Raw genomic sequence first — 25558 nt, 5'->3', positions numbered from 1 at the left:
ATTATTGATGTGTTTTTTTATTAATGTATTTTTCTATTTGAAATAGATGAACTTGTGTATTTTTTCAACCTAACTATGTAACTTCTGCTTTTCATCACATGCTGGCTACTGTAGACCAGTGTGTTCTAGTCTCTGGATTGATACACCTCGTTTCTTCTTCCTTTGAGCATGAAAAAGAAAGCCTATACACGTGTTTATGATCTCTTCATCTTTCCAGGGAGCCATCATCTACTGCAGGTCCTTCACCTCCTGGCAGATTCCTCACTGCTAAACTCAACAGACCTGATCAAAAACCTTCTTAGCATTAAAAGTTACATCCACCCTGTGACAAAGAGGGGGGAAAGGGACGTTTATTAACAATAAACCACATTAGACACAGACAGTGCACCTTTTTATTTTACCGTTGTTTTGAGAGGTAAACAATGGAGCTTTACTGCTGTCCTCTCTCTGTTTTTTTGCTTGCTACACATTCTTACTTGCTTCTTCTCAAAGCAGACTGTATTTCCTTCACCTTCTTGCAGCTTAAAATCACTGGGGCTAGTCATCTCCTTCCTTCTTAGAGAGGATTACAGGGGGTCTCATTTACCTGGCTGGGTGGTCAGTTTGCCCTTCTTCCAGAGCTTCTGTTTTCAGGGAATTTGTCCTGCCTTCCCTACTTGAACCCATTTCCCCAAGAGGTTGGGGTTCTTGCATTCTTTACAACATCTGACATCAGTCCTTTTTTGGGGTCTCTGAATCACTGCCTGTGTTTTGTTTTTTTTTCCGGCGGCATTTTGGGTCTCAGCTGATTACTGCAGATCATCATCTGTTCAGGTCCTTTGACCTTTCTTATTCTTCCTGTGGGCCTGTTGTTGCAGTTTTGGCTGTTTTGTTGCCCATATTGCTTGAGAACCTCCCATGGTTTAAAATACAACTCCTGTGTCCTGTCCTGTTCGATTAAGAGAATAGGAATTTTGATGTACCTGTAAACTCCATATCTTGGAGTACAGTAAAGGACACAGGTCCTTCCCCTCTTCTTTTGTGATCTCCTTACTGGTTGCTAAAAAACAGGAGCTTCCTGGAATGCTACACTGGGGAAGGTTCCCAGCAAAGCTTTTGCTGTTGTCCAATTACCTAAAGGAAGTGACATATAACACATTGTCTAAGAATCAACTCCTGTGTCCAGTACCACGCTCCAAGATTTAAAATTTACATGTATGTCAAAATTCCAGTTTTTTTCACCAGTTCAATTACCAATTGAATATTTTGTGCACTTATGAACACTCATGAAGTTCAGCCATGAACAATCGACCCAGAAAATATATGCTGGAATTATTATTATTATTATTATTATTATACAGTATTTATAAAGCGCCAATAGTTCACTCAGCGCTGTACATTACAAAGGGGGACAGAACAATTATTGAATACTGAGGAACACCGTCTCCCTGCAACCTTGTGTTCGCATGACTCGATTACAAGCCACGCCCTTTCCCTCCATGGGTCATTCCTTTGTATATTTTCCTTCCAAATTTCCAGATTTATTGACACTATTTTGACTTTTAATTATACATATCTCAGTAGATTCTTCCCTTAGGAGTCATAGCTATGTGGTCATTGAATCTGAGCTAAACATCTAACTGTTCTTGACCTTTTATTGGAATGCACGTATTTCTGCTCCCATGTTCGTTTATCTTGTATGTATTTCTGGTGATTTTTTGGTTTGCAGTCCATTATGTAAGGATTTCATTTACCAGTGCATCACAAATATGCTTTTCATTTATAAACTGTATTAGCAGTTTTTAGAATAAATGAGTACAAGCTTTTTAATTATATAACCATGTTTTGAATTTTTAAATGGCACCAACCATCTGAGTAACATGATTGCCTGCATGCCAACCAAGGAGATAAAATTATGCTGTGTAAGCCCTGTTAACCCACTGGTTGGACTTTGTGATATGATAAGCAGGCAGTTAAATGGACATTTTGTATTTGCTTATAGAATAAGTTATTGGTTTACTTTATTGTATAATGAGATCTAAAGTAAGCATCTGTTTTTCATTTTGCCTGTAAAAAGGCTGTTATATGTTATTTGTCAAAGTGGTCTTTAATACTAAATGTAACTAAGTATTGCAATATGCTTTAAGGGTTTTTCGACTTTGTGCTGGTTAGATTCCAGTAGGATTTACATTGGCCACTTTTTGCTGTTATAGATATGCTATGGCGTTGTGTCAAACTGGTAGGGAACCAACTAGTTCGGTTCCCTACCAGTTTAATAACTGTAAATTAGAGGGTTTTGTTTCTAGGAATTTTAAACATTTCTTTTAAAACAGAATTAAACTTTTTTTTTTTTTATAAATACATTTTTTTTTTAATAAATCCTTTTTTTTTTTAATCCCCGGTCCTGCACTGTATCTGCATAGCAGCTGGGTAGACCTTCTGAATAAGTTACAAGAAACATTTTTTTCAGGGAGCATACAGGCACATTTTTTAATTTGTAATGTTGTTCATTTAAAAATATACTTCTAGTTCTGCTTAAAGTGTTACTAAACCCAGGACCCTGCATTTATCTGGTCTCCCACAGTGCACAGAACATGGAAATGCAATTATTTTAGTAACTACAAATTGCTTAATACCTTTTCTCATCAGCAGTATATAGCAGTCTTGTGACCTCTATCAGTGTCTGGCCAAGCACTGGTTAAAGCTTGTAGGAGGTGTTTTCATTCTTCTCTGCATGTCCTATGAGGCTGCATGACTCCTCTGTCTGGACAGTGACGATAATAAACAATTTTTTAAAAATTATTATTTTTTTTTTTACATATTGTCGCCAGTCACTGTCCCTGATCACAGCCGCACCAGTTATATGATGACGTTGTACTGCATTGGTGACCGTATGTAAAAAAATGTTTTTCATCTCTTCCTTTACCACAACAAATGACAACTTCAAAAAGCTCACCATGCTTCTTACTAAATACCTCAGACTGTCTACTTTCCAAAAAGCGGTAATTTTGGCGGTATTTGTACTGTCCTGGCATTTTTGGGCTTCAAGAAAAGAGTGCATCAGGATTTTTCAAAATTTTTAGCTATATACCATAGTTTGTGGACTCTACAACATTCCTACCAACTAAATAATAAACACTGATTTTGGTTATTTTCACCAAAGACATGTAGCAGAATACATTTTGGCCTAAATTTGTGTAGATAGATTATTTATTTGCAAAATGTTATAACAGAAACGCAGAAAAACGCACTTTTTTAAAAATGTTCAGTCATTTTTCGTTTATAGTGCAAAAAATAAAACCTTTCAAAAAACAAAAAAGGAAAAATGGATTAAGCTCAATACCTCTACCCAAATCACTTTTTCAACCATGTATAGGCGTAAGAAAAACATTGAAAGATATCATTAACCTCCCTAGAGGTATGATTATTTCAGATTTTTGGTGCTGAAAGCGGTACCATTATTTTGCATGGAAATATGTAGTTTTTTTTATTGTAGGCTGTAATTTTTAGGAATAACTCACTGAAATCTGTCCGAACAAGAGTCTATTAAACATCCCGGGTATGTTAAAACACTAAATCATAAATTATAATTTAATAAATAATCATAAAAAATAATAAATTTAATTCAATAATATAATCAAACCAAAAATACTGAAATTTGAAATATAGCACCAAGTTCGCACATCACTGAGCAAAGTCGCAAAATCGTTTTCAGTGTCTGATGACGAAATTCCCCATGAATCATCACTCAATTCTGCAAGTGGTTCTGATTTACTATCGCTGTTCTCTAGCTGATCTAAACCCACTTTTGACCTAAAGGGATGCTTTTTGGACGCCATGGACTTTTCTAAGTTTCCAGGCAGAAAGAACAGTCAAAATGCAGACAGGGGACAGGACAAAGCACTAGGGACAAAATGTATGTAAAATGGTTTGAAACAGCAATGTTTTACTATGTAAAGTTCGTTTAGAAAAAAAATGAAATTTTTTTAAAATCTTCAAATTTCCCGCCGGTTCCGGCGCCCGTTCGTCCCGACGTCACAGGGACCGGAACACAGAAGCCGGATGCCGGCATTGGCCGGGGACGCTGCAGGGGACACATCGCGGGAGCCAAGGACAAGGTAAGCTCTGCATGGAATCCCTATGCAGCGCTGCATGGTAAGCCCGAGTGTAGCTTGGGGTTACCGCTTTTGGTACTGAAATTTTACCCCGAGCTACACTCAGGAATACCGCTAGGGAGGTTAACATACAAAATACTTAATTTATTAATTAAGAACAAAACACACCCCACTAAAAACCCTTAAACAATCATGTTCAGTTACCTATAGGATTCATATATTTAAAATTTTAACTTCCTACTGAGAGCTCTCAGGAAAACAGAGACAGTGATAGACGTTAGAAAGCTGGCCACAAAGAATATATATTTTCCAGCTTGTTGGATAGTAGTTTCAAAGTCCACTTTAAACAGTATCTGGTTATCAAAGATATGTACATAGACTTTTGTGCACAGATTTTCCTCAACAGGTACACTCCAGTTGAATAACAGGCCTGATTAAATCTGTCCTGCTTAGGGGCTGTTCATTTGTATTTGCATCCTAGATTCCATACATAGATACAATTTAATAAGGTGGCTGTAATCTAGCAATAAAAACATCACAATGTGGTCCAGAGGAGGTGACAGTGATGATAGTAACAGACTCATAGAGGCGTGTGTTGCCCAAGGTTTACTCCATATATTGGCCTCCCTCACGGTAGCAATTCATGTAGTTCAAAAGGTATCCATATTGACTCTTTAGCTTGATTCCTCAGCATACGAAAAAATAAATAAATAAATATATATATATATATATATATACATATATATACCACAACTGTGAAACAGGGGCATATAAAATAACATATACAAATTATTTTTCTGACCAAATGTAGAAATATGTATCCTTTGCGCATGGTGTATAGCTTAAAGGAATTCATGCTAGCAGAAAGGTCAGATAGAGGCTGACTTGCAGTAGGGTATTGTTGGTGATCAGTGCACTGCTAATGACCCATGTAAACAGCTCTTAGCAAATACTTGAGCCACCTAGGGTATCTGAGCATGTTATCATACTTTTAAAATGAATGTTTCTATCATTTGTTTACTTTCAATTTTCTTCTTATTTTAGATGTCACAAAGCATGTCTTCAGTTTCCTCAAGACATTCAGAGAAAATAGCAATTCGAGAGTAAGTTGTTTTAACCAGGTTATTTGTTTTTGTAATTTATTGTTTATTCATAGCTTTGGAAGCACTTATTTTGAAAGTCACAGACAGATCCCTGCTTGTGAGTACAAATTATCAGTTACAGCATTTTTCTGTGGATGGTGCAAGGAGCCAACAATGAGAGGAATGGGGTGGGCATCGCTGATCTCTTCTTCCAAAAAATGCTAGTTGATTAGGCAAACCCATTATATGTACAGTATGTAACCAATTCATTCAGAATGTCTTATCTGCATACCTGCTGTGGGTCAGTAACTCAGAATGTGTAAAGCACAAGATACCTCCAGGAAGCCAACATTTTCAGAAGGAAGTCAGCAATTGCATCCTACATGCTTCTCTCAGTACAGGCATTATTTAATTATTCTGCCTTGCAAATATAAAACAAGAAGCAGAATTATAATTGGATACTACATAAACATATATTGCAAAAGGCATGGTTCACCAATGTCACTATCAGGAAGTATTCCAAAGCAGTAATATGCAGCTAATGTTGGTGCAAATTTATGTAGACAGTGTCTGAAAAGTGCTGGAAGAGATCTGTAGCAGTCAAATGCAATTATGTATTAAAAAAGGGTGAAAACAATATTTAATGAAAAACAAAACACAGCAAAGTAATAAACAGGAACATTGATAGCCTTTTGCAGATTTTGTTTTTCTATGAGATCCAAGTTTGTTTCATAATTAAAGTAGAACTGAAGCCAAAACTTTTTTTTTCCATTTTTGTTTTTAGAACTGAAGCCAAACATTTTTTTTATTATTTTAGATAGGGGTAAGAGTGGGTTATACCCCTGTTGATTTTTTTTTTCCTTACATGTCACATTTAAGAGCTTTCCCTTAATTTCCCGTTCCATAGCCACAAGAGCAGAAATCCCTCAAAGTAAGTGAAATCCTTGGTAGTCACCAGAACTAGTGTCACAAGTGTAAGATTTTCCCCTCTATTCCTGCTCTGGTGACCACTCAAAATTTGTCACCAGGATAAATAGAGAGGGCGAATCTCCCTAATAGTGACACAGAGCAATAAAAAACTGGCAGGTATTCTAATCGCTCTCTACTTTTGACTCATTACTGGAGATAGATGGGTCAAAAAACTGGGAAGGGGTGCTGGCAGAATAAAAAAAAAACAAATACTGCAAAAGAGAACCATGCAGTGTACATTCTGGTGTTATTCTCTGCCCTGGAGTCACATGAGCAGCGCCCCCTGCCAGCAACCTTTTTTAACAGATGATAGGATGAAATATGCAATGGCTATATGCAGATATGTACAGTTACACATACATCTTTGTACACAAGTACCACTTGGATGGGCATATATCTGCATACAGCCACTGCATTTTTTGGTTTGCCATGGATTTTGCCAGGTTGCTGACATCCATCTGTATATTGAACCTTTTACTCCCAAGCAAAGAATTAAGGCTGAATGTACTTTGTATGGCCCCCTTGCAGCAGTGAGCATGAAACCTAAGGATGCATTCACATGGGCATTTAACTATGCTGCAAATCTGGCTGGGATTGACAGCTGTGTGCAGACAACTGTGGCTACAAAGCCCATACACTGCAATGACAGCCTGTTGGTGGCCACAGCTATTCATGCCTGTTCGCACAGCCAGTGATTACCTGCAATGACCGTGGCTAAATGCACACAGACTTGTATCACTGTTAAGTACTAGATCTTTCCGGACTGCTAAGCAGGGATGCAGTACTCTGCTTAATATGTTCATATTCTGTCAATTATTATGTTTTTGTATGCAGATTTCTATCACAGTATAGCCAAAATAAATCTTTTTGGCCTGAAGCCTTTTGAAAATAATATGAAACTTATACACCAGAGGGAAATGGACCGTTTCTTCACACATGACAGCCTTTCTCAATATTGTATCTTATTTTACACTGCAGAGATGAAAATATCTCCAGTACATACCGTATTTACTACTAGGACAGACTCCCTTAGCATTGATTAGTGTTTGTGCACCACTAAAATGAGCAAACCTTTGTTCAAACCTAAAGCCAGAATTAGAAAATCACTTAACCTATGCATAAGCTTCCAAAAAATAAGACTGGCCACTCCAGGACACAGGTGACTCTGATTAATGGACCCTATAACTGTTTTTATTACCTTCCCTAAAATTACCCATATGCAGATTTTGAAATCTTACTTGTATTAGTAGAAAAATAAATCTGCAGTCTTCATTTTACTGCAGATTTGTATTACTTTGAGGTTACTTTCCAAAATTGTGCCCATGTTCAAATAGCTTATGCAGCATACATTATGGAATGCCGGTGTAACATTAACAAGTATATACAGTTATGTCTAAGTTTCCCTTCTGCAAGTAAGTCATTAAACTGCATGTTAGAGCTGAAGTTTTTATTAGGAAAAATAAATGACTTGCACCATGAAGGTCATCATGCAGACCCTAAATTATATGTATACAATACAATATTTATAGACCTCTGTTTTAAATTTTACGACTATTTAGATAGTATTAAGAACAATTGTTTTGACTTAAAAGCTAAGTTCACCTTTTCAGGCAGAATTTGACTTTTCATAATAAATAGAAGCTTTTTCTAATGTCTGTTCTACCCAAGCCACCCCAGTGTTCTTATCTCTCACTTACCTATTCCATGGGAGCTTTGAATCTGCATCCTCTCTGTTCAGTATTTAAAAAATGCATTCTGAGCCCTGACTTCCTGTACCATCATGTGTCCATAGCGGAAACCCTATATCCCACCATGCACTGCCTTACTGCAACACGGACTAAGGCTTGTTTTACCTCTCTGGACCTTACCTCCCTCATTACTATACCACCTTTTTTTTAATATCCACCCACTTTCCTTCCTTTAAGGTAGCCATGCACTGTACAGTCTGTTAGTACAATCTCCCTTAGATCTACCATCCACTATGTAGTGCAAGGGCCTGCCTGATTTGTTACAAATTAAATAGATTGTTCAGGTGGATCGTCCTATTCCAAAGTTTTGGCAAATCTAAACTGTGAACATTTTACAGAGATTGTACAGTCAGATTGCATAGTTTATGACCAGTTTTAGACAAGAACATGGGAGGGAGTGGATGGACAGTGAGCTATCATTGTTCTTAAGTAAACACATCATTTTCACTTTTAGGCCCCATTCACATCTAGTGTAGTGGGAGTGCACGTTTTTCGGAGGGTTTTTCCCGTGACACACATAGGGCAGTACATTTATTTCAGTGGGCTACCCTACATGAGACAAACTTGCACAGTAGCTCATGGGGCATTTTTGTGTGTTACAGTTTGCACATTTTTTAATGCTTATTTAGCAGTGTCTGTCCCACATTTCTGCATGTGGCAAAATGTGCGTTTGCTTTGGTGTTTGGGGCGCTGTTATTATTATTATTACGTTGAGTTTATATAGCGCCAAAGGGTTTGCTCAGCGCTGTACAATAGAGGGGGGGCCAATACATGGCACAGTACAACAATAACGAACAACGTACGAGGGGTAAGAGGGCCCTACTCTTTCAAGCTTACAATCTAGGAGGGAGGGGGTAAAGGTACAGTAGGAAGTGGCTGAGGGGAATGAGGGGTGGGAGGAAAGAGGGAGAATGGCCGTTAGGTGAGGGTGGGGTAGGCTTTCCTGAAGAGATGGGTTTTGAGGGAGCGCCTGAATGTGAAGAGGGAAGGCGACAGTCTGATGGATTGGGGCAGTGAGTTCCAGAGGATGGGGGAGGACCTGGAGAAGTCCTGCAGTTGTGCATGGGAGGAGGAGACCAGGGAGCAGGATAGAAGGAGGTCCAGTGAGGAGCGAAGGGTACGGGTAGGGCGGTACTTGGGGATCAGGTTGGTGAGGTAGTCAGGGGCAGTGTTGTGAACGAATAATGGCACCAAAAGCGTGACTAGTTTGTTTAGGTGTATAAAGGTGGCCATACGCTATATAATTTGATTGCACAATCTCCTTTAGATTGACCAAAACTATATAATAAGAGGACACACCTATCTATCCAATCACTCTGTATCTTGTCAGGAAGGCCCTTGCGCTACATAGTTGATGATAGATCTAAAGTAGATTGTACAATCAGATTTTAAAGTGTATGGTGAGCTTTACAGACTTCCAGGAGCACGCTTCTCCTGTTTTCAGTTCTGTATCTGTGCTCCACATTATATTGGCTATTATGTGATCACTCAGCTCCTGCACACTCTGCAAAATGAATGATCTATGCAAGAAGATAAGATACAAAATGATCGATTAGCAGAGGAAGATACTGGCTATGTATTGAGGGAGAATGGTGCTCACTGACTGATTGCATTGGAAAAGCATGTATGTAAAGAGGTGGGGGGGAGCATTCTCCTGCAGGAGGGCAGGTGCGCAGGGTGTTTTTTAATGATGTCAGATGGTGAAGTACTTCCTCATTTCACTAACCGTTTTCTCGTCCTAAAGTCATGAAGGGGTTTTCTATAGAAGAAGCTGTCGGCTGAGGTAATGCCTGGCCTATAATATAGAGAAAGCTTTATATTTTCTGCAACAGAGATACATTAGTTGTATATTGGTGCATAGGGAAGCAGGATCAACAGTGTCTGCTGTGCTTTACAAATCATTTTTTTTTTATATATATAATTCTTCCTCAGTTGGAAGTAGTAATCCATAGCCAAGTGAAACACTACCTCTTTGTAGGTGAAGCCATGGTTTTGTAAATTTAAAATATGGTAATGAGAGGTATCCAATCATAACCAGTATTCTATCCAAATCTGCATTTAATTTGATCGTATGATACTGATGTAAGAAAGCTTGTTCGAACATTTCTTCTGGTTTAAGGACCCATTCTGACTTTTGCACTGCAATGTGGTTTACCACACCTGCACCCATATTAGACAATGAAACACTTCAGGTCTCTGCAGATATATGCAGTGCACTGTGACTGATTGTTCCCATACTGTGCATGCAGAAGTTTAGATGTGATTTACATACTGTATGGGGCTATGAGAAGTGTCCTGCATGCATAACTTTTTACTGTGCTGAAACCTAGTGTTGAATTCACAGACATTTTAACAAAGTTTTGGACAGCCTGTTAAGCTCTCAACTCACAGATCTGAACTCTAGAGCAGAAAATGGGATTTCAAGCCCTGGTTTACACTAATGCGACTTAACTTAGACAGTTGCATGACAAGGAAAATCACATAGTTTTTAATGGGGCCACCATCATGCGACTTGACACAGTGCAATTTTGGAAAAGGATTCTGCACTACTTTGTTGTGATGTTTTCAGCCTCATAGACTTCTATTGGCATGAGTACACCATTCAGAGGTGTAAGAGCATTATCAAAAAGAAGAAAATGTGCCGCTCACCAACCCAGTGCATTAGTATGTAGAGGAATGTAGCCTCAGACAGCAACGCTCCAGCCACACTCCCCTGACATGTTTTGCCCCTGTCACTAGGGCTTGGTCACAGAGGTCTTTCATCAAGCCCTGGTGATCAGTGCGAAACGTCAGGGGGAACATGGCTGGAGCGGCGCTGGCTGGGGCCACATTCTTCCACCTTTTCTTCTTTTTGATAATGCCAATAGACTTCTATGTTACCTCACAGAAGTCGCATCAGCGTTAGGGCCAGTTCACACCATGCCCACACAGAAACGTGCTGTGCATTCCTGTGCAATTCATACCTGAATGCATAACGCACTGTATTTGCAATCCGCATCGGGTGTCAATAATAAGTTAATGATCCCCCATAAGCAGGTCGCACATGCAGTGCGTTTTTCTGCACCAGACCACTTGGTATAAAAGTACCATGTGATCTGGTTGCAGTGTGCTTTAAAAAGTAGTGCATACAACACTTTTGGTGTGGTGTGGTGTGGTGCGTTGCAATTTTAGCCTATTCAAAATGAATTCCCCCCAAGTGCCTCTTTAGCTTTATTGGGATTTTCTTGTAAGTTTGTTCAAACTTTATTGATAGACAACTCAGTTTGTGACAACATGTGGGTACGAACTCTTTGTTGTTTAATATCATTTTCAAGAATTCGATTTGCTTGTCAGTCATGTAAGGCTTTCTCTTGTATTACTGTACCTTTGTGTATCAAATATACTTGTTGCATTAAATGACTATGTACTGTTACATTTATCAGTAAACACACTTAAAAACCTCTCTCTCTGTCTGTCTCTTACACGAACAGCTTCCAGGTTGGAGATTTGGTCCTTATTATCTTAGATGAACGTCATGACAATTATGTCCTGTTTACAGTCAGCCCGACATTGTATTTCTTGCATTCAGAGTCATTGGCTGCATTAGACCTTAAACCAGGTGAGTATGGTAAGTGTCAACCATGCAGTAAATATTTGGTACGATGTTTCCCAGCAGAGATTATTTAGGTTTGATACATCATGTCCTATTGTATGTGCATTTCTGCAGTTGATAACTATGCAGAATGAAGCCTTTACATTTTGAACTCAATTTATATCATCAAAAGAATATTTAAATTCCAGTTCATTTAAACCATTTTAGGATGTTCCTGTCCACACTTATATAGGTATATTTCTTTTAGAGGTTATAAGGCTGTATTGGTTAAGGTGTATAATGCTATAAACCAGCTACTATATCTTGGCTATTACAAAAGTAAATAGTACAGCTACAAAACTGTAAAAATATTTAACCTGTAAAAATAAAATTATTTAATTTGTGTTATAAGTAATTGTTGATGTTTAGCTGTCGCCTTCCAGCTCATCTTTCATGTATTTAAAAGCATACCAATCTGAAGTGAGATGGCTATAATCCATATGCTTCAGAGGCTGCTTTGAATAATGTAAGATCTCAGTGAAAGACAATGGGGTTAACTTACTTAAATTGAAGAGCATAAAATCTAGTGCATAGACACATGCAGCGTGGCTGGGCCATGCCCCTCGCTTACTTCTCACAGGATTTGACTGACAGCAGTAGAAACCAATGGCTCCTGCTGCACCCAGTCTGTCCTGTGAAAGCAGGAATAGAGACCAGCGCTACTGCAGATGGGCACACCACTGGATCGCGAGAGGACTCCGGTAAGTATTTAGGGATGGGGGAAAGAACAGCTAGTGGAAAGTTTTTATTTTACCTTAATGCAGGCAATACATTAAGATAAAAAAAAAACCTTTTGACTTTAGAACCACTTTAAACTCCAGACTTTCTGTATTTATCAATGGCTGCAATGGTGCAACTGAAATGTGTTTATCTTACAAGAACAAAATGCTTCTGGCATAAAAAATTGTTTTCTCTGTTGCTAATGTTCAAAGCTGCCTGAACTCTGAAGAAGTTATTGATAGTGGTGCACCGAAATGAAAATTTTGGTGCCAAAACATAAACCGAAAATTCAGGATGCACATGGCCGAAAACCGAAATGGATGGTTTTTAAAAAATATTTATTTTTGGGGAAAACAATACACTTTTATTTATTATTATTTAATTTCTTTTTTAACACTGTCCCTTTAAAAAAAAATGTAAATCATTTTTATTCCTGTCACAAGGAATGCATGCATCCCCTGTGATAGAACTAATTAGTAACAGGTTCTCTTTATGGAGAGATATGGGGTCAATAAGAAACATTTCAGCTACCGGAATTTCGGTGCACCCCTAGCTATTGATTATACGTATATTAAACAGTGGACATGTGTCTTGCTCAACAGGGTTATAACAATTCCTATAACTGGAATTATCAGACCTTGTTGAGAGACCAAGCAATGGATATAATAAACCGTGTTGCTTAACCTTTGGAAAAGAAACCTTTCCTGAGAGAAACACGGAGGCTGCTATTGCTGAATTCTAATTTTCCAAATACTAGTCACTTGGCTTCCAGCTGACAATCTGACTTCAATACTTTTTTATGAACCCTAAACAAGTTTGCAGATATGGACTTCTGACTTCAGTCAATGACAAATATTAAAGTTAGATGCCTTCATAACAAGAACAAGTTCGAAAAAGTTCATTTTTGTAGTGATCCAAATGTTATAACAATATACGTCTAAAGTAGACATAGCATCAAATAAATGTCTTCATTTTAAGTTCATATACACTAAGTATTATGTGATTGCAATGCAAGTATTTATTACCTCTTACAGAGATCACAGTATTCTCAGACAATGCCTGCATATGATTGTCTTTGCAAAAAGCTGATGCCATCCTTGTTCAGGCATCATCCAGGGTCAGGATCTACCTCCTGGACTGAAATGCTGAACCAGAGATAACACCATCATAGAAATTATGGTGCACATGGTTCAAGGTGGCCATAAGCTAAGAAAACTTTGTGTGCCAATCAAGGTTCTCATCCGTAACTCTGGTGGCTCATGCAGAAGTGTGTTGGGGCGGAAAGAGCCCCTCCCAGCTCTATGCATGCAGTCAAGGAAAAGAAAGAGGGTGGGGTGAAATGCATCAGATGCCATGGCCTAGACAGAGCCAGGCTGAAGCCACTTTCATTCACATTACACTCAGGTCTTGCTGGTGTTTTCTGATTAGATCTTTCTTTTTCTTGACTGCTTGTGCGTTCATGGCTGTGTTCACACATAGAGGCATTTACTGGGGATTCTCATTCATTATTTGAATTTTCGGTCAGAGTTAAGTGCAAAAAATAATCCTAGTGGTTCTGTAAATTTGTGAGTGATACTTGAAGCTTCCCATTTGGAAAGATCTGCACTTCTCTCTTATTTCACTAACTATGCGGATTATAAATCAGGCAATCTTCAATTTTTAGTTGTCCACAGTAACTGTATACATCAATATAATCTGAGCTTTGTGAAATGTGTTTTTTTGGAATACAGGACAGTGGTTACGAATTGCCTGTCAAACATTTAAAAACAGCCTAAAGCATCTCCTGCTGACTAGAAATTGTAAATATTTTTGTGTAAGTGAGAAAGCAGGAACAAATGAAACATGATGGGGAAGGTAATTCACAGGAGCAGCCAATAGTCATCACATTTACCACTCTTGCATGTTGGGAGCATATACTGTATGTTCTACAGTTAAAATTTAAGTTTAATCTGCTTCTGTCTTACCTTACTCTATTCTTTGTTTTTCCACTCCTTAACAATTCTGATGAAAAGTTTGAATAACACATTTTTGTTTTCATTACATGCCTTATTTTAGACTTAGTAACATCATCATTTCAGCTACGTGCTTCTGTGTGCAATGCAGGCAGCATAGGGTTGGTAGGAAGGCCAATGGCCCCCGCTGCTTTCAGCCAGGCTTGTGAGAGCGGAGAGAGGGGAGAGAAGAGCTGCAGAAAACACACACAGTGCTGGATCGATACAGGTAAGTATTTTGGGAGATGGGGGGAGGAACAGCAACTTTGATGTTTTTTTTAATCTCAATGCATAGAATGCATTAAGTTAAAGAAACTTTTTTTTTTATTTTAGAACCACTTTAAAATTACCTCTTGGCAATTATGAAGACATTATGGTATTCTGTTACATTTTGTTCTCATATATCTTACTCTGAGTTTAGCCGTGTGTTTAAATTTTTGACTTCTTTCCAGGTATTAAGACTTTTCAAAGGTACACAATGCCCTATACAGTGTTAATCATGTTACAGACCAGGCAGTGTCAAACAGTGTTCACAATGAGGCAGGGAATATGACTCTTGCAGAAAAGATGTATTACTTGTTGATATTCAGGTGGCATAGTATTAGCAGTGCATACTTGTTTGCCAGTTCTCAAACATTTTAACTGTCCAGAGAGGAGATTGAAGCTAATATTTAGAATATAAAAACACACGTGTATTTATCATGGGACATTAACCATCACAGTTTATGCTAAACCTCAGGTAGAATAAATAACATTAATCAGCGGGAGCTAGCTCAGGCAATGGTTAAAGTATTTGAAAGGATATTCTTTGAACACAAATTGATTTTAATGAAAGAGTTATGGCATAACTCTCCTTGGAGGTACTCACAGCCCCTTGTTATGTCTGACAAAGACTTTACCAACCTATGAAAAGCTTGAGTTTACTTTCTAAAGTAAAAATTATTACTGTAAAGTATCTACCTTTTTATTTAGGTGTAAGAATTTAACTTCAGTTATCAAACATTTGCATTTATCTGTTGTAGGCTAAATGATTTTATATTATTAGAGTTGGATAAACCCAAGGAGCCAAGTGGCCATGATCTGAGTCTTTTCTGTTGCAGTCAATGGGAGAGCATGTTAATTGGCTCCTTAAAGTTAACTTATCAGTAATTTTGCAAGCCTTTACAAGTGCCTAGCTCTCATGTTCTACCTGAAATCTAGTAAGAGAATGAAGTCATCACACTGCTTCAGATAAAAGGAAGCATGTGTGCTATCTCACTCCCCATTTCCAGTAATCACTATTCAGTGCAATGTTCTCTCAAGGCACAAGGTAAAATGCAACAAGGATCATAATCTGAATGACTGTGATAGATTTACACTAACAGGTCACAGAGTGACCGGTAACAGCCCTCATTTGGCTGGGTGTGTTTGATTATTTTTTAAACTGGTCAGTCACAAACTGATAGGCAGCAGCAGTTGAGATATGTGTGCACAGCCACAGACAGAAAGGATACTGCACAGGTATTGGGATTACATGATTTTGTTCTGTTTGGGATAATATTTTAGTCTGGGATCCTTAAGGATACTTAAACAATGATGGTACAATTGGGAGAAAGTACTTTGAAAATATTGTTAGACAGACTGTGAACTCTTTGAGAGGGAAAAAAAAACATGTTTTGCTTACTTAGTGTGCATGGATGAATATATCAGATGCAAAGTCTGCTTTTTGAAAGGACTTTCTGACTCCCAGAATGTATGGACTGCCCTCTGGATTTTACGTAAATCTTTTCATTGCTGTTCTGTTTATAAAATAAACAATGTAGATTTAACTAGCACTCTGAAAAAAGTAATTGTAGCTTTAAGGCAGGTTCAAAAGTTTCTATCTAAAGCTTGCTAGGACTTTGAGCTCTAGAGTGTCTTGAGGCTTTTTGGCTGCTAGGCTTCTGGCTAGCAGATCATGCTGGGTCTTTCTTTCCTCAGCTAGAAGGATTCAGATTTTTCAGCACTGTCAGTACTGTTATAAATCTTGATTTTAATGTGGACAGGAAGCATATTGAGATTCTATGACATGTCTGTCCACATGAAATGTATACTTAACAGTAGGCAGTGGTACTGAGAACCAGCAAATAGTTTCTAATTTCTTTTAAATACTTAGAAAGGGAGATCAACTTTCCCCACTGCATTTAGTTAAGGTAATATTTAAATGAGAGAGCTACATCCCCAGTTACAGACATAGTTGAAAGCCTTCTGCAGGGAAAGTTATTAGGCCCTTATTTAGCGGTCATTGATGTAGCCCGGTGCGCTTACCACCAGTTGTCAAGATATGGTGTCATAACCATGTTCTAGTCTATCTACAGTGTTGAGTTATTATCCCATGGTTTCTTCTTGTGCTTCCTGGATGGAATCTTTGACAGTTCTTATAAATCTTTGGCAGCCTAAGCAGTGCATACTCTGGAGATTGCCTTAAAATGGCTGTGATAAGTTAGCATTTCTGGAAATTTGGGTGATGATATACTGATGCCAAAGCTTCTGAGAGATATGAGCCAGTAGATGAGTCACTCTCCCAGCATCTGCTCAAAACTAAAACTGTTTTGGTAGAACTGTGTATTTAAATAAAATGTTTGAGGCTGTAATGTTTGCCACTTGTCTTTCTAAAGCTTCTGGATCATCTAGAAGACCCTGGGTTCTCGGAAAAGTTATGGAAAAAGAATATTGCCAAGCCAAAAAGGTAGAGAGAATATTTCAATACTACAATTTTTAACACCGTTTACATATGCATGCATGACCTAAGGGGGGGGGGGGGGATTGGAAGTGCTTACATTTTTTTTTCTGGTAAGAGTTGTTTAAATAGTTTTTTACACTGTCTGTTAAATTTGTTAGCACTTTTATTGCTATCACAAGGAATAAACAACATCCCTTTCCTCTGCCCTTAAAAGTATCTGCTCAAACAAAGAAGCTACTACAACCTTGTAATGGTTTGTTAACAACAAACCGAAAGCAGAAGAGACCAAATACTCATTGCTTCTGGTTTCATAGACCGTATAGATAGTCAAGGAACTCCTCCTTCATCTCTATAGTAAGCCAGTAAAACTTCCGGCTTCAGTCTTGGGCTCCCCAGTAGAGCAGGAAAGATCAGAAAAGCAATTGGGGACCCCTACGGCCCCATATAAAAACGACGCTCAGTTCTACAGCTGTGCCCCTCTTACATAATTCAGCATTGCTGGCTGAAAACATTGATTCCAGGATCATGACTGCAGCTGCAGCCATGGCCTAGCTATAACCACTTCAATCCGTGGATGTACAGGTACATCCTATGGGCGGGAAATGGTTAAAAAGAAAGAAAAACATCATAATTTGTTAGTAGTTATAGAGTTTGAACACCTAGAGGTGCCTTCAATACTTGCAGCATCTTGCATTGTCTGCTTGACTCTCTGACCATTCTGAACAAGCAAAGCTCTAGCATTTTGGGTAGTGTTATGCTAACTCCATTCTGCACCCCCATTGCCCCCCCCAAAACATACACACACATTTCTGTTGGCCCATTTGATGGGCTGTCTTCTTGACTAGTAGAAATGTGTGAGGGGAAAAGGTGCCGGCCAAGTACATTACAACCAGAAAGTGTCAGGGTGTTGCATGTTCACAACACCCTGGCATTTGGCCATTGCGACTTTAGTTGCTTATACTTTATGCTTGCTAAGAGCTTTGGAAATATAACACTTTCATGTTATTGCAGGCAGAGTACGCATGCTGTGCTCCTTTCCCATTCTCCTTCACTGCCCTGATTCACTACCAGAGCCTTAAGAAACTCCTGTGTATGTATCGATACCCTGAAAAACTTGAAACTTACAAAGGGCTATAAACTATTTTACTCTCACTATCGCATCACAGCCCCTCAGCCTTGATGATTAGCCAAAGAATAGTGTATACACAGAATGCCAAAATATTTGGCCCAGGCAGTAGGGAAGCATGGGAAAGATGAATATATCATGCTTTCAATGTCTGATGTAAACTGAACCAATTATTTTGCCTACTATGGAGTTCATACTTGGAGATGACTATTGTTAAAGCTTTTTTCTTTCATTCTGTAGGCTCAAAATCGGTTTAAAGTTCCACTGGGGACAAAATTCTATCGAGTGAAAGCAGTGCCATGGAATAAGAAAGTTTAACTGCCCTGTGAACTGCCCTCTACCACTACTGTCACATTTATCTTCTTGCTTCTTGGACAGTACTCAGCCCAAACACCTGGCCACCTTTTTTCTATTAAGATCTGAGTAGCAGTCCTCACTGGTGTTATATAATTTTTTTAAAGGGTTATGTTGTAGAAATGTACATTTCATCTGAGGATTCTTCATATTTGTCCCATTTTTTTCACCAAAAGTACTTAGAAATGTGGACCAAGGGAAATCATTTTTTTCAAGCAACATATGATAATGCATCATGTTTTTACCATACTTTCTGCCTGTTCAATATAAATTAGCTTGTACCTAGATGTTAAATGTTAGTTACCATTATTACCAGCATTCGTCTCTAAGTGAAACACATTTATCCACACTATCGGCACTCTTCAACACATCGTTAATAATCTGTATAAATTTGGCAACAGAGGAGAGTGTGTTATGGCATGCAGATAATCACCATTTTCTTTAATATAAGTTTGCCTCCATAGAGAAAATAAATATATATAGGCCTTTGTCTCTTTACTTAAAAATATGGCTTGTTAATATGAAAACGGAAAAAAATGCAAATAAAAAAAATAATTTTACTGGCTGGTATTTGCAGCTTTCCAATGCACTTTTGATTCATTGATTTATTTATGGGCTGTTTTGAAGGGAAGAATGTATACAGCACTAAATGGTTTTAAATGCTGAAACAAAACCCAGCCATAAGGAAACCTTTTATTATATGTTCAGTAAATTCTGTTGATACAACTGTATTTTATTGATTGAGTTTCAGGCAAAAGGACTTCATTGTACATTAACCATACTTAAGTAACAAAATATTGTATTGCAAAAACATGTAGAGTTTTAAAACAATAAAGATTTAAAACTGTAAATGTTTGAAAATCTGTCTTTTAAAGATGTATTCTGTAAATATAATAAAAAAAACACATTATTGTGCATAATTTTATTCATGCATCTAAGTTATGTGAAATGTTATGCTCTAGTAATGTTTTCCAATAAAACAAGGGAAAAGTGTGTGCTTTTGGTTTGCTGTTTGCAGCTTTATATAGTAGTTAAGACTGCAAGTTTTATTATTCTAATTATTTTTCAAATGATCTTTATATGAAAGTCAGGTTTTTCTGGGTGACCTTTGTTTCACAGTGGATCAAGTACATACTATACTGAGCCTATTTATCATTAATCAGAATTACACTACCATATCATAGGGAATAAATGTACGATGCCAATTCCCATGTTAATATGTAGACACAAAAAGATTTTTTCAAAAAAGAGGGACTTCAAAGGCTCTGAGGTAAAACTACAACAAATAAGATACAGTAAATAAAAATACAGAATTTGTATTAATCACATGATAAATTATAGCTTGAATATTAACATAATATTACTATTTTGGATTTATTTATCACTAGAAATAACTGTTTTGCTGCGTGGAAGCCAATTACATTCAGCCTGAGATTGAAATTGCCTGACTTTAATGTAGCATTCTATGTCAGTCAAGGGAACTTAAACACACTGCTGTGTAGAATGCCACTGCTATACACTTTTGGAAAATAACACATTGACGCGTTTTGATTTAATATATATTTTTCATGTGGGGGAATATAGAGGTGCCTATAATAAAAAGGAACAACATAATACTAACACAATATATATCCTGTTTCACCCATTACATATATACATGAATGTATAACAGATTGCCAGGGTATATGAAAGGTCATTCAAAATCGACTTAGGGACCTAAAGAGGCCACACAGTCCAATATCAAGACCCCCAAGGAGTCAGAATGGCTGTCTGTGGTCAGGTCTGGAGAACTGTCATCCATAACCAATACTATACAGTATACAATGAAGGGAAAAAAATCATGAGAAAATATTCTTTTATAATGTGTGTTGTAAAGAGATTATAAATTATAAGAATTTAGCTATTTAAATTACCCTTAAAATCTTAAATTCTTGTGTGGATGGGTGCAGGAGGTAGTACAAGAGCCACTCAACTTGGATAGCCACAAATCATACGCAGTTTAATTCTCGATGTAATAAGCATAAGGAAGATGAAAAACCCATGTTTAAGGGCAGCATTTGGTACAGGCATCCAAGTATATAATGTATAGTGTCCAAGTAATGTGACAAACAGTCCATATTATACATTAAGGGTGGCTGAAACACTCCTGACTCAGAGCTAAGCATCTAGCAAGGACAAGAAAATCCCAGGTATATATTGTATTAGTGTTTGTGATTGGTTGCGAAGGGTCAAATCCAGCCCGCGGTGGCAAACCCCGCCTAATGGCACCAGTCTACTGGCTCTACATCCACCTGGATAGTCATCCCCTGCAAGCGTAATGACGTCATAATGCACCTGCATGTTACCGCATGATCATGACGTCACACGTGTGTGCATAAGGTCAATGCTCGGCAATGATTCAAAGACACCACCTGCATGGATGTGGACCTGCCCCCATGCACTTTGAGTGAACTGGACCAACCGAAAAACAGAGGCCCAATAGGAACGTGATCACCCCTAGGCAGACAGAACTCGTGAGCCTAGCATTCTCCTTGCCCATGCCAGGGAAGGGAGGAGGGGGAGAGAGAATGCACAAGACCGCAGGGACACAGAGGTCCTAAGTCAATCGAAGGACCTGCAACACCAAAAAAAAGAAATACAATGATTATTTGGTACATTTTAAAAAATTGTACAAAAATTTCCATACATATAACAGAATTGATTAACATACAAAACAATGCATGTATTTAAAAAATAAAAGTATGTAATATAACACAACCATAAACAAATATTTGAGTGCTGTTCCATACTGGTGCAGAATTTTATTCTGTCTTCCCTGATGAAAAGGTTTAAATGTAATTCAGTCATTTATGCCAGGGGAGATGGTTGCTCAAGGTTTATAAATCCACTTTTGTTTAGTTGTAACAAGGATTTATTTCACTCTCCCTTTCTTGTTGGCATGTGTACTGTATCCAGAGTGGTGAATTTGATTTTGGGGAATTTGTATTTGTGGGTATAGGCAGCATGTCTCCCTACTGGGAGATATAAATTGCCAATATTCATGCTGTGAATGTGTTTGTTCTTGTGGTGCCAGAATTCCTGTTTGGTCTTGCCTATGTAGAATGCGCCACATTCATATGAAAACACATACCATACCCTTGGCGTAGCAATTGGCAAATTGTTGCAATTGAAAATTTTCCCCATTGGGTAACCTAACAGATGACATTCCCTACATACACAAACAATCATCACAGGAATAAGTCCCTGGGTAACAACATGTATCATCTCGAGGGGCCTCAGAGAATTGCTTCTAACAAGCTTATCGCTTAAAGAGGTGTCCCTCCTAAAAGTGATTGCTGGTGTAGAGTGATGAATTGTTTTATAGTAGAATCGTCTAATAAAGTGGACCAGTGTCGCCTCAAAATTTCTTTAATTTCTGCATGTTGATTAGTGTAGTGTAAAATCACCCGTGTGGGTGCATACCCAGTCGGAGGACTGTTTCTTAAACAGAAGTTGACCCTAAGAATGTATAGTGGCTCTGTTATATGCCTTGCAAAGACATGTCTTTGAGTAACCTCTCTCAAGCCGTCTGTTTCTCAAAGCACTGGCTTTTATTTTAAATACAGAATCTTGTGAGCAATTGCGTCACAGTCTTGGTTATTGACTGTGTGTATAAATTGAATTAAAGGTTGCAGGTGATATCTTGTAGCATGCAATATTCTGTTATCAGCTGTGCTTTTGCAAAACATGCTGCTTGAGAGGTGTACATCCGAATGTCTTATATGAGTATCAAGAAATGTGACTGAATTACGACTGTATGACATGGCAGATTTTAGTTGTTTTCATTCATGACTCTCAGGCGCTGGGTCAATAGCTCTTCACACCCTTCCAGATGAAGAAAACATCATCGATGTAACTGTACCATGTAGAAATGTGGCAGAAATACATTGCGAGGCCCTCATCTGAAAGGAAAGACCGCTCCCACTCCCCAGGCATAGATAGGCATCCTGGAGATGGTGCGAGTCGTGAAAGGGGACAACGTTGTGATTCAAAATGAACTCGAGGCCTGACATTATGAACTCATTAAACAGTCATTTATAAGTACACCTCTGTGCCAGAGCGTTTGCATATAGAGGCCAATCCTAAATCATGGGGTATGGAATTGTATATTGCCTCAAACATCGATGGTGACCAAAAATGCATCCTAAGATATTGATAGATTTTTAATCAATTGTAAAAAATTATTTAGGGTAGGAGCTACAGCGTCATTATCTTCCTGCCGCCGGCACCATGGAGGTCCCGGCGGCCATCTTTTAATCCACCTCATGGTCAGTGTTTGTTTTGTTTATTTATCCTCACCTATGCTATACTGCTTAGAATAAAATCTTTTAAACGGTATCACGCTATTGGTCTCCTTTCTTTGTGGCCCTTGGTGAGTCACATATCACCTGTAGAGCCATCTTAGAGAGAGACTGTGGATTATCAGCAACATCCAGCGGGTGGAGGAATATCTGGTTTGACCTGACCTTAAAGAGCTATCAGTGGATCTTGTAGAGATTATTTATCTCTAAATGCGCAGTTTCGCTGTGCATCTGGTGAGTGCACAGCCTTATCCTTTTCACGTTCACCGCATGGAATCAGCACTTTGAAGGAGAGAAATTACCACAAAGACTGTTTTTGCACTGCATGTTACTCTGCTTACTGTTCAGGATCACATTAGTCACCTATGATCACTATATTGATATCTTGGATATTTTCATTACTTGTGATATAGCGCCACATCTTTTATATTTTATGTAAAAAATTATTAGCGTTCTTCACAAAAGTGGGTAGGAAAGGGAATAGATCTGTATCTATCACATGGCTAAGGCTTTCAGTCAGACTGCCATTGCCAGAAACAATAGGCCTACCTGAAGGATTGATCGGGTCTTTGTGTAATTTCGGTAGACTATAGAATGTTGGGGTGTGGAGTTCTAATAAATTCCCAAAGATCCTTTGAAATGATCCCTGCTTTAAATGTGTCTACAAAATTAAAAATTTCCTGGTCGAATCTCAACAAGATATAGAGATATAACCTGGTACCACTCCTTTCTTTTTAGAATTCTTTGACACATAGATTTGTACTGTTTGTTGTCCATAATGACCACGTTTCCCCCTTTGTCCGAAGGTTTTATATTAATAGAATTAATATTTGGAAGGGATCATGGAGTCTGTTTTTCAATATGAGCGATACTGGGGGCTTGATGGATAGTTTTTCTATGTCTTGAATAACCTTTTTCAAAAAGAGGCTTACATTCGGATTAGTACTTGGAGGAGGAAATTTATTGAATGGCTTTTTGAAAAGAGGTAACTTAACACATGTAGCCTCCTCCCCCTACTTTAAAATGAATTCCAGGTCAATTTGATCAATCAAATTCATTAGTCCGGTAACATCCAACAAGGATGATAAGTCTCTGATGACTTTGAAGTCCACAGTGGTGTATGATAACCAATCAAAAGGAGCTAGCGTCAAGTGTGGATTTAGAATGTAGACATTTAAACAATATTTTTCGAATTAATAATTTAAGGTTATTCAAAATTTCTGAGAATTTTGTTGGGGACAAAAACTAAGGCCTCAACAAAGTACATTCTTTTCAGCTTCTGTTAATTCATAGGAAGATCAGTTCACTACAATGAATTTATTCTCTCCTTTTGTATTTTCACCACATAGGGTTCCATCCCTTGTCCCGTTCCTCGAGGGGGGAGAAAGCATCTCCGTGTGGGTACTAAAAAATATGGATTCAAAGAGGACTTACCTCTGGCATGTCTAAACATGTCCTGAGTGATAACACTAGATACATCTGAAAAAGAACAGACAGTCACAGATCACCTCACCTTTTGCCTGATCTACTGTGTAAGAAGAGTGAGAGCTACCATGTGAAATATATGTTTGCTCCAATTGTGGAGCAACAAACCATTTTTTGTGCTCCTGTACCACTGTACCATCGCCATTATAGCATCGTTTTGATCAATAGTGCCTGCGTCTTGGAAAACCTTTTACTTGAGTGAAAGAAGAGGAGGAAAGATTAAAGGATAAACATATAGTAGGATTAAACACACGTCTTTTGTAACGTTCAGGATGGCTACCCAGCGCTTTAAACCATTTGTACGCTTTACCGTCATCAAACTCCATTTTGTCACACCAATATTTTTCTTTTTGCAAAATTTATTGTAATAAGCTAGGCTTTCTTTGAGTTTGACTTTGCACTTATAAAAGGAATGTGTATTAAAAGGACTCAACTGTTGTTTCATAGCAGTAAGTTCTATGTCCACCACTTCTATTTGCCTATTGTATTTTTTATTAAAAATCCACATCATCTCATTAGAGCAGTGTCACAGATTGTCCTCTTATTCTTTCTTACACCTTTGCTGATATTTTGCAGATTAGGGAACATTTGAATGCATAACCCTATAGGATTAGTTTTGTCTTTTCTGTATTTGTCAAATGTCTTTATATGCCAAAATAAAGATTACTTTTTTCAAGAATCTTTCCCATTTTGAAGAATAAGGAGGAAATCTTTGTTTCAACCTGCTCTTTTCCCCAAAAACCTGTTTCGTATGTGGCTATTAAATTGACCCAATCTTGTTCCTGGAATGAGCTCATTGTGATATCAACATAAGTCATACAGTGTATACTATAGAAAAAAAATTAATCATTTTGAGATTACACAAATTCTGTCACTAGACTCATGAAAACTCACCCAAAAAATGCTTACTGATTAGTTGATATGTGCCAAACACAGACACTTGTAGAGTCTTTGATAAAATTGTGAAGCTCTGGGGAAGGACCAAGCTAGTACTCCTCTCTTTCCAGCTGTTCCACTTTCCATACCCATTGCACGCCAAGAATGTACTTTTTGTTCTCAAACTACTCATTCAATATTAACAAACAAATTGCAGTGCTATCTATACATGCATCTAAATGGTATAGTAAAAAAAAAACAAAAACAATAATAATAAATGCACATAAGTGGCAGCAAAGTCCATATGGAATACACATATGCAGGCGGAAGCTGGTGCATGAATCAAAAAGTCTGATCTAGAAAGAAGACTATCACTTTCCACCCAAAACAATTGGCCTCTTACCAGAAGGTATGACTGCCCAGAGGATCGGCCAAAACACT

General features: G+C 38.0%; 1 protein-coding gene across 5 annotated transcripts in view; it reads left to right on the top strand.

The window, feature by feature from the left end:
- RB1CC1 (RB1 inducible coiled-coil 1) overlaps positions 1-19409 on the top strand; it is a 215843-nt gene extending 196434 nt beyond the window's left edge. For 4 of the 5 annotated variants that reach the window (XM_089678422.1, XM_089678425.1, XM_089678423.1 and 1 more), the window contains exons 20-23: positions 5139-5197; positions 11364-11500; positions 16872-16942; positions 18303-19409. In XM_089678422.1, the coding sequence (XP_089534548.1) occupies positions 5139-5197; positions 11364-11500; positions 16872-16942; positions 18303-18380 (345 nt within the window). In that variant the 3' untranslated portion in view covers positions 18381-19409. The remainder of the gene's footprint in view (positions 1-5138; positions 5198-11363; positions 11501-16871; positions 16943-18302) is intronic. The other variant, XM_089678426.1, reaches the window with a different exon arrangement.
- Positions 19410-25558: the final 6149 nt, after the last annotated feature.

Source organism: Staurois parvus, unplaced genomic scaffold (assembly GCF_062004578.1).
Source record: "Staurois parvus isolate SC_StPar_1 unplaced genomic scaffold, SC_StPar_1.0 ptg000205l, whole genome shotgun sequence".
In the NCBI taxonomy this organism is placed as follows: Eukaryota; Metazoa; Chordata; class Amphibia; order Anura; family Ranidae; genus Staurois; species Staurois parvus.
This window is presented reverse-complemented; position numbering and strand designations above follow the sequence as displayed.